The 9704-nt window shown below is 35.8% G+C and overlaps 1 protein-coding gene across 1 annotated transcript in view; it reads right to left on the bottom strand.

The window, feature by feature from the left end:
- THSD7A (thrombospondin, type I, domain containing 7A) overlaps window positions 1–9704 on the bottom strand; it is a 306380-nt gene that overhangs the window by 247432 nt on the left and 49244 nt on the right. The window contains exon 5 of the mRNA XM_006834388.1: window positions 9007–9188. Coding sequence (XP_006834451.1) covers window positions 9007–9188 — 182 coding nt within the window. The remainder of the gene's footprint in view (window positions 1–9006; window positions 9189–9704) is intronic.

Below are 9704 nucleotides of genomic sequence, written 5' to 3'. Positions count from 1 at the left end.
ATACTAAAAGTGCCATGGACTGCCAAAAGAACCAATAGATCTGTTTTGGAAGAAGTGCAGCCAGAGTGCTCCTTGGAGGCCAGGGTGGCTAAGCTTTGTCTCTCATACTTTGGACATATTGTCAGGAGAGAACAGTCACTGGAAAAGAATGTCATGCTGGGTAAGATGTAGGGTCAGAGAAAAAGAGGAAGACCCCCAATGAGATGGATCAGCCAGGTGGCATCAATGATGGCGTCAAGTGTGGCAGCAGTAGTGAGGTTGGCCCAGGATTGGACATTGTTTCGTTCGGCTGTGCATGGGGTCGCTATGAGTCGGTTCCAACTCGATGGTACCTGACAACAACAACAAATGGTAATTCAGAAATGGCTGCAACCAATCATACAGGGTCACTATGAGTCGGTAATGACTTGATGACACTTAATAACAATATAAAAAAAAAGGTATTTTAATAACTGCTGTTTTCATGTTTACATATTTTAACTTCCAAAGCTGCATCATTATATTTTTCCTTGATTATCTTTTTGGTTGAATACTTCCTGACAGCTCATCAGTAAGTGATTCTGCCAATAAAAATAGTAAGTTACCTCTGGCATAGACCACTAACTACCTTAATCTAATTCCCAGCATGTAAATTTTTATTAGCTCCTACCCCAATAGCTAAAACCTCTTGGCATCTCACTTCCCATTTTGTAACTCACTGATCACAGAGAGATTCCAGAAGAAACAGCTCTTTTATATCACAACATCCAGAGATCTGACCTTTAAGGAGGATCAGATTCATTTGTGAATTTCCTATTTCAGTTGTTTTATAATTATATTACATTGCTGTTTAAAAACACTGCATCAGTGTAGCATCTAAATTCCTAAAATGCAGCCATTGTATAATTTCGTTTATTCACAATTTCCCACACTAAGATCATTGCTGTTGCTGTTATGTGCGGTCCAATCAATTCCAACTCACAGCAACCCTGTGGGAGCAGACAGCCTTATCTTTCTCTTGCATTAAGATTAGCTGAGCATAAGGTTTCAGAAATAGGATAAACTACAAAAAATGTTAATACCCGCACTGAAATATCTCAGCAAAGGAGTTCATAACCAAATTTGTTGTACCTGTTTAATTTATTTATGGTTTCTCAATGAAATTTTTAAATGGAAGCAAACACATTTGTTTGTATATAATTTGCAACTTGTAGTAATATTGTAGAAAGTCAAGAAACATGACATTGTTTATATTCCATAAGGGAGTTATGATATTATTTCTAACAAAGAAGAGAATAAAAGTAAACAACTATCTTTCTTAAATGAGTTAAGGGCTGTACCAAGTAAAAGTAAACAACTGTCTTTCTTAAATAAATTCAGGGCTGTGCCAGGTAATCTATGGAGAATCCCAAGATTCTCTGATACACATCCCTGATGGAAATGTCATGTAGAATATTCTCACCTACCTGCTATTTATAAAGTGAAAAGGAGCAGCACTACGCTTCATTATACCTCTGATATTTACTTTCTGAGGTAAAATAGCACCATAAACAATGTCTTTATATTTTTCCTTTAACTTTGACACAGAGAACTGTAGAGACTATAATATAGCAATCTGCATGCCATTTAGAGACCTTGTTACTATTTTATTTATTTACTGTATACATTCTTCTATCTGTTGTTGTTAAGTGCAGTGGAGTCTGTTCCAACTTGCACTTGGTTTTTGAGGAGCTGCAGGTAGGTTTGAACCACAACAATTCAATGTGTATCCTACAGTGCCACACCATGACTACATCCTATCTGTCCACCTTTAAATTGTCCATCATCTGTGTGTCTTTCATAAATCTTTCAAACCTTTCCACTGGTATATCTCATTCTGTGTCATTCTAAGAGCTTTTCTCATTCTACAGATTTTCTTCCTAAACAACTTCATAGACTTTAAGTGGATTATTTGATATGTTTTCATTAGAGAAATAATTCTTGTTTTACTTTCCTGTAAAATCTACTGTAAGCTTCATGGCCCTTTATAACTAATATATATAGTTTCCCTCATTAAAAAATATTCTCAGTAGGTATCAAATGGAAGCATTTCTTCAGTTACCATAGCTAAAATCTACTTTAATTTCATTTGTGCTCTTTAAAAAATCAATTCATGTTCATGCATTCAATGATCAGTGATGCTTCAATCCATTTTCTAGGATTATACACATTATGCATGTTCCTCTCCTCTCCCTCATTCCCTATCAAGGTTTCTTCCTGTCATTGTCTGATAAGGGTAGAGTTTATACCAGCATAATCTAAGCATTCTTACAACTGACCGAAATTCTAATCAGCTGGTTAAACAAACATTTTCAAGACTTCTATTGCTAATCTCCATAAGTAGAGACCTTGTCAAGACTTTCTTCTAAAGAAGTGACAGTGGAAATTTTGCTCACATGCATATTGTGGGGGAAATTTGTCAGGATTGACAGAGTCATCTATAGCCAGCAGCAGTACCCAAATAAAACGTAAATACTCTCCAATATTAAGCAGATATATTTTTTCCCAACTTTCTATTAGTCGCTCTTTGGAAACCCTATACAGGGTCACTGTGAGTTGTAACAGACTCAACTGCACTTAACAACAGTATGCATCTAAACATCAGTTTAGTCTACATTCTGATATTTTAGTTGACACAGCATGCCAAATATTAAATATGATACTATGCACACTATAAATGTTTTAATAATACGTGTTTTGATTTCCAGAAAATTAAATACATTAGGTCAAAGGAGGAACATTTTCCCAGACAGTATGGAGGAAGCTAGTTAATGGTAGAGAATAAACCCGTGACCAAGCAATTAATGTAGCCTGTCTCTGTGTTAAGGTGATCATTATCAATCATCTGTGTAATATAGTGTGCCAATACAATAAAGAAAGTATACATGGGTTTTGGAGTTCTGGTGTGGCACTGTAGGATAAGTACTGAGCCCTCAACCACAAGATTAGAGATTCAAACCTACTAGCTACTCCTTGGAAACCCTATACAGGATTGCTATGAGTCATAACTGATGTTTTGGCACTTAATAACAACAATATTACTTGGTTCCAGTATCTGTGCGTAAAGAAGTACTATTTTTAAATTAAGATATTTTGAGTAAAGGTATTTTTAATAGCTTGGTTACATTTTAAAACAATTTATCCAAAGACCAAACAGTGTGACTTTGCAAAAAAGAACAATATAGACTTTTTAAATTTAAATTAAGTAATATAAGAGTTATCCTTAGGTTGGGTTATTCATGGTTACAGAGCTAAGCAGTTGTTTTGTTTTCATAAACTAAGGTTTCATTTTTCATATTCTTGATGAAAGATAAATTGTGAACAACCCTCACAACTCTCAATCTAATTGTTTTCTATTCACACATCTTTATAGCCATTAGATGTCATCCCTTGCACACTAGTGTGCTGGGAAATGTTAAATGCTCCTGGGGGAAATTCTTACAGTCTATATTCTAAGGACAAAATCTGCAACTTTTAGAGAGAATTAGCTGCCTGTGAAGACCGTAAGAGGCTTGTTAGTATTCTTGGTATTTGACATGAAAGGACAAAAATTGCTAAGTTATTCATTTTACATATTTACATGATAAATATTAACTTAGGTGAATTAATTACTTGCTCATCTAGTGACCTTTACATTGGCATTTACTTTAGTCCAACAGATACATCTTTAATAATGATATATTCTTTTTGTAGTTCTTTCTTTCTGTGACTTACTTTTGGTGGTCTGCAGTGGTTTGGGAGAGGGGGAAGGCTCTATGAAAAAACAATTTTAAAAAATGACCAGTTGCAATTCAGAATTCTGAAGGATCTTTTGAAATTAATAATCTACAGAGCACTACTGACATTCAGAAACTAAAATCTTACCTATCTGTAGCAATAAAATGATACTACTGCAAAAAGACTGCTGTAATAAATCTACCCAATAGTGATCAAAATGCAGCAATTAAAGTAGCCAGGAAAATATTAATGTACTAATATTACATTGTTTATGCAAGTTCCAGATATCTTAGTAATAAAATGGATCCCTAGGCTATATGCCTAAATGACTTGACATGCTGTGTAAAGCTAGTGGATATTGTTGTTGTTAGGTGCCATCGAGTAGGTACCAACTCATAGCGACTGGATGAACAGCAGAATGAAACACTGCCCGATCATGGGCCAACCTCATTACTGTTGCCACGCTTGAGTCCATCGATGCTGCCACTTGGACAATACATCTCCTTGGAGGTCTTCCTCTTTTTCTCTGACTCTCCACCTTACCCAGCATGACACCCTTTTCCAGCGACTGTTCCCTCCTGACAATATATCTGAAATATGAGAGATGAAGTTTGGCCATCTTGGCCTCCAAGTAGCACTCTGGCTGCACCTCTTCCAAAATGGATCTATTGGTTCTTTTGACAGCCCATGGCACTTCCAATATTCTCCTCCAACACCACACTCAAAGGCATCAATTCTTCTACGATCTTCCTTATTCACTGTCCAGCTTTGGCATGCATATGAGGTGATTGAAAATACCATGGCTTAGGTCAGGCGCACCTTAGTCCTCAAGCTGACATCTTTGCTCTTCAACACTTTAAAAAGGTCTTGTGCAGCAGATTTGCCTAATGCAATATGTCATTTGATTTCTTGACTGCTGCTTCCATGAGTGTTGATAGTTGATCCAGGAAGAATGAAGTCCTTGACAATTTCAATCTTTTCTCCATTGATAAGAATGCTGTTTATTGGTCCAGTGGTGAGGATTTTTGTTTTCTTTGCATTGATATGTAATCTATACCGAAGGCTGTGCTCTTTGATCTTCTTCAGTAAATGTTTTAAGTCCTCTTCATTTTCAGCAAGCAAGGTTGTATCATCTGCATATCACAGGTTGTTAATGAGTCTTCCTCCAATCCTGATGCCACATTTTTCTTCATATAACTAAGCTTCTCAGATTATTTGCTCAGCATGCAGGTTGAATAAGTATGGTGAAAGAATACAACCTTGTCACACACCTTTCTTAATTTTATACCATTTAGTATTCCCATGTTCTGTTCGAAAATTGCCTTCTGGTCCAGGTACAGATTCCTCATGAGCACGAATAAGTGTTCTGGAATACTCATACTTCACAATGTCATCCATAGCTTGTCATGATCCACACAATCAAAAGCCTTTGTGTAGTCAATAAAGCATAGGTAAACATCTTTCTGATATTCTTTGCTTTCAGCCTAAATCCATTGGGCATCATTGGATATAGAACAATTAAAGTTAGATAGTGACAAATTCAAAACTTGAGTGCTTGCATTCAGTGCACTCAGTCTAATTGTGTTCTATTATGGTTGTTTATTTTATGTTATCCTTGGCATCTGTTCCATGGCATCTGAACACAATCACTGGTGCTACCATCTATATTGGGTGAATGGGGTGTCTCGCTTTTCATGATTTTAAGGATAGCAATTTCTCTTGTTTCTTTCCCTACCTTTCATCTCTGATAATTACTATTCAGATTCCTTTCCTGAATTTTCTCCCTTTTTGGTCTTTGATCTGCTGATATCAAGCACGGTCTTTATCCTTATTCTTTTCCCTTCTATAACCAATATGCTTCTTAGCAACTGCTATTCTATCAACAACATGGGAAATATAACATATCATCTTTATTGGTGAATTTTTTTCTTTTTCAGTTTTTTTAAATGTGTGTCTTAATGCATGCTCTGCATTGAATAAACTCCCTCTTGCATTCTTAATTCATTTGTCTCTATCACTCAGCTCAAGTGTTACTTCCTCCGTGAAGGCTTCTATTCATAAGATTCCATAACAGTCATTTTAAATCTCAGTTGTAATGTACATAAGTATGTATTATACTTATAAATTTGCTAATCTGATTTCATGATACATTTGGAATCTCTAATGACATGAAATCTGTATTGATATTTCTGTCCTCAATACCTTGCACAATTTTGTAAACTCTATTATTTTAGACCATGACTCATCTTCTAGTTAGTTGTACTATGGTGGCTCGGGTGTTGCTGTAATGCTGGAAGCTATGACACAGATGTTTTAAGTACCAGAAGGGTCACCCGTAGTGGGCAGGTTCCAGCTTAGCTTTCAGACTAAGATTGACTAGAAAGAAGAAGAATCGAGTATTCTGAATAATTATTTAACCACTGAAAACCTTATGAACCTTAGAACAGTATTAGAAAGTATCAGAACATTGAATGTTGAAACATTCCTTATGAATAGCTCTAGAATATTACCTGATGTAGTGTCAGAAAATGAGCCCCTCAGATTGGAAGGCACTCAAAATATGACTAGGGAAGACCTGCTTCCTCAAAGTAAAGTTGACTATGATGATATAAATAAGGTAAAGCTTTTGGAATCTTTATTAGCTGATGGATCTGTAAACATCCATCTAAAACATCAGAACATGGAATGTACAAAGCATGAATCAAAGAAAACTGGAAGTTGTGAAAAATGACAGGGAACACATAAAGAAATCATTAGTTAACCTCAATATCACATGTAAGTAAAATTTTGCTAAAGATAATATAATACATTGGGAATTGCCAGAGGTTCAAGCCAGACTCAGATGGCAGTGTGGAATGAGAGATATCATTGCTGACATCATCTGGATCTTTGCTGGAAGCAGAGAATACCATAAAGATGTTTACCTTTGCTTTACTACTGTGCAAAGGCTTTCAAGTGTGTGCATCATGACAAGCTATGGATAACATTGTGAAGAATGGGTATTACAGACATTAATTATGCTCATGAGGAACCTGTACACAGATGAATAGGCAGTGGTTAGAACAGAACAAGGGGATACTGAATGATTTAAAACCAGGAAAGATGGGAGCCTGGGTAGTATTTTTTCACCATACTTTTTCAATCTGTATGCTGAGCACATAATCTGAGAAACTGGATTATTTAGAGAAGAACATGGCATCAGTATTAGAAGAAGACTCATTAATAGGCTGCAATATACAGATGATACAACCTTACTTGCTGAATGTGAAAAGGACTTAAAGTGTTTGCTGATGAAGAAAAGTCCACTTCACAAAGTATGGGTTCAATATAAAGGAAACATAATTCCTCACAACTGGGATAATAAACAATATCATGATAAATGGAGACAAGATTGAAATTATCAAAGACTTCATTTTGCTGGGATCCACCATCAATACTCAAGGAAGCAGCAGTAAAGAAATTCAATGACATATTGCAGTAGGCAAATATGCTGTACAAGTCCTCTTTAAAGTATTCGAGATAAAAAAAATATGTTTGATGACTAAGGTGTGCCTGATTCAAGTCATAGTGTTTTTAATACCCTCATATGCTGTTGTTAATACCCTCATATGCAATGAATAAGGAAGACAATAGAAGAATTGATTCATTTGAGTTATGGTGTTGAAGAAGAATATTGAAAGTAGTAGGGACTGGTAGTAGAACAAACAAATCTGGGTTGGAGAAATATTCCTTAAAAGCCAGGGTGGTGAGACTTTGTCTCTCATACTTCATGCACAGTATCAGGAGAGACAAGTCACTGGAGAAGGACATCATGCTTTGTAAAGTGGAAAGTTACCCAAAAATGAGAAGACCCCCAATGAGCTGGATTGGCACTGTGGCACCAGCAATGTTCTGAAGCTTAACAGTGATTGTGAGGATGGCACAAGACTGGGCAATGTGTCTTTCTTTTGTGCATAAGGTCATTATGAGTCAGAACCGACTCAAAGGCACCTAATAACAACAACTATTCCAGATATCCAATCAATATATATTGAACCAATTAATTATAGAACATCTGCTAACCTTTAAGTATTTATATTTATGTTCATGTACACTTCAAAATTATTAAATATAAACTTGATCCAATAATGGAAGTTTCAGATAAATATTAATATCTAATTATATACTCTTAAAGGAGTTCTGGTATGGTGCTTTAGGATAAGTATTGGATTGCTAACCACAGGCTTGTCAGTTCAAACCCACTAAATACTCCTTGGAAAGCCAATACAGGGTTGTTATGAGTTGAAACCAACTGGACAGCAATAATTGAATGATGTAAGTCCTGACTATCATGAATTCCCTTATCCCTTAGTATACTTAACATGCATATGAGATTTAAATTTCATATGTCTGACAAATTAACAGAGTTTTCTTTGGGGAAAAAAAAAGTCATGCCTTTGCATTTAGTTCCTCTCCTCTTGTATTTTGGACACTATTAATAGTAAGTTGGACATTGTCTGAATATTTAGTTTCAATTTTGCCTAATTCAAAGGTTCAGATTATGAAGCCTTAATACATTATTTTATATTAGTGCTTTTTATTATAGTTTTATTCTGAATTCATTTTATATTTATTCCAATTAAAATTGTTACTCAATAAAATTATTTTCCCTATCACTTTCCAAACAATAAATAAGATGCTTTTTATACACATATTAGTTACATGAAGAAATACCTTAGAACATATGATTGCATTTTATATATATATATATATATACACACATATAAGGAGCTCTGGTAGAGTAGTGGTTACGAATCGGGCTGCGAACCTTAAGGTCAGCGGTTCGAAACTACCAGCCGCTCCGCGGGAGAAAGATGAGACTTTCTACTCCCGTAAAGATTTACACCCTTGGAAACCCTGTACAGGGTCGCTATGGGTCGGAACCGACTCGACAGCACTTAACAACAACATATATATATACTTATTACATGAAATATTCTTTTTAAGAAAATATTTTATTACTGCAGCTATGTTTTGACTAAGAACTAGAATCAGAAAGGTATTTAAGTCCAAAAACTTAAAGAGAAACTTGTCATAAAACAGGACTGACTGAAAGTGGAATTTCAGTATCACTGTCTACAATCAAAATTTGGATTACTGTTCACCATTGTGGATACTAACCATAACATGAGCCAAAAAAAGGCTTTTCACACACCTAATTTATGTATCTCTTCAGTGTGTTTCCATGTGTGAATTCTAAGAGTGAATCTTCTAGAAGGAAGTCAAGATTACCTTCTTTGTCTTTGTGGGTGTTTACTTGAGAGAGGACGTTTTCGTTGGCCTGCACACAATATACTTCTCGCGTCTGGACCCCACCTCCGCATAGTGCAGTCTGGTTCCCCCGCCTCTTATCCTGTTGACTGAGCAAAGGGTCCACACGACACTCCGTCCACTCCGTAGTTCTCCAGCCATATCTAAATAATGAAAATGCCAACGATCGTATTTTATTAGATTGAACAAAACTGTTCTCAACTCTCAGTTTTTTTTCCTCAAAAAAATTAAGCTGAGAAGCATTTCCATCTGATCAATCTTAGACTACTTCTTTGCTGCAGATTCAGTTTTATTGCCCATGGTGTGCCCCTGTAAAATGAGCGATGAACCGCTACCAACTAAATGGCACTTGCCAACAATAGCAAGAGTGCTCCGTTTAAAAAGGAGTTAAGTTTAGGTTGACCCTGTTTTAATAATAACTACGGAAATTATATGAAAATTTTATGAAAAGAGACTATAATGCTGAAAACATAAAAATTTATGTTCAATTCATCTAAGCCCAGATTTGCCCTTTCATGAAGCTTATAAACAAAGGATTGAATTGAAGAATGGAGAGCATCCTACGTGACGAGCTATTAATATTACCTCCTCATGTTGCTGTTAAGTGATGTTGAGTTAGTTCCGACTCACAGCGACCTTGTTTAGGGTTTCTGAGGAGC

Source organism: Chrysochloris asiatica, unplaced genomic scaffold, assembly GCF_000296735.1.
Source record: "Chrysochloris asiatica unplaced genomic scaffold, ChrAsi1.0 scaffold00010, whole genome shotgun sequence".
In the NCBI taxonomy this organism is placed as follows: domain Eukaryota; kingdom Metazoa; phylum Chordata; class Mammalia; order Afrosoricida; family Chrysochloridae; genus Chrysochloris; species Chrysochloris asiatica.
Note: the sequence above shows the minus strand (reverse complement) of the source record. Positions and strands in the feature narration are given on the sequence as shown.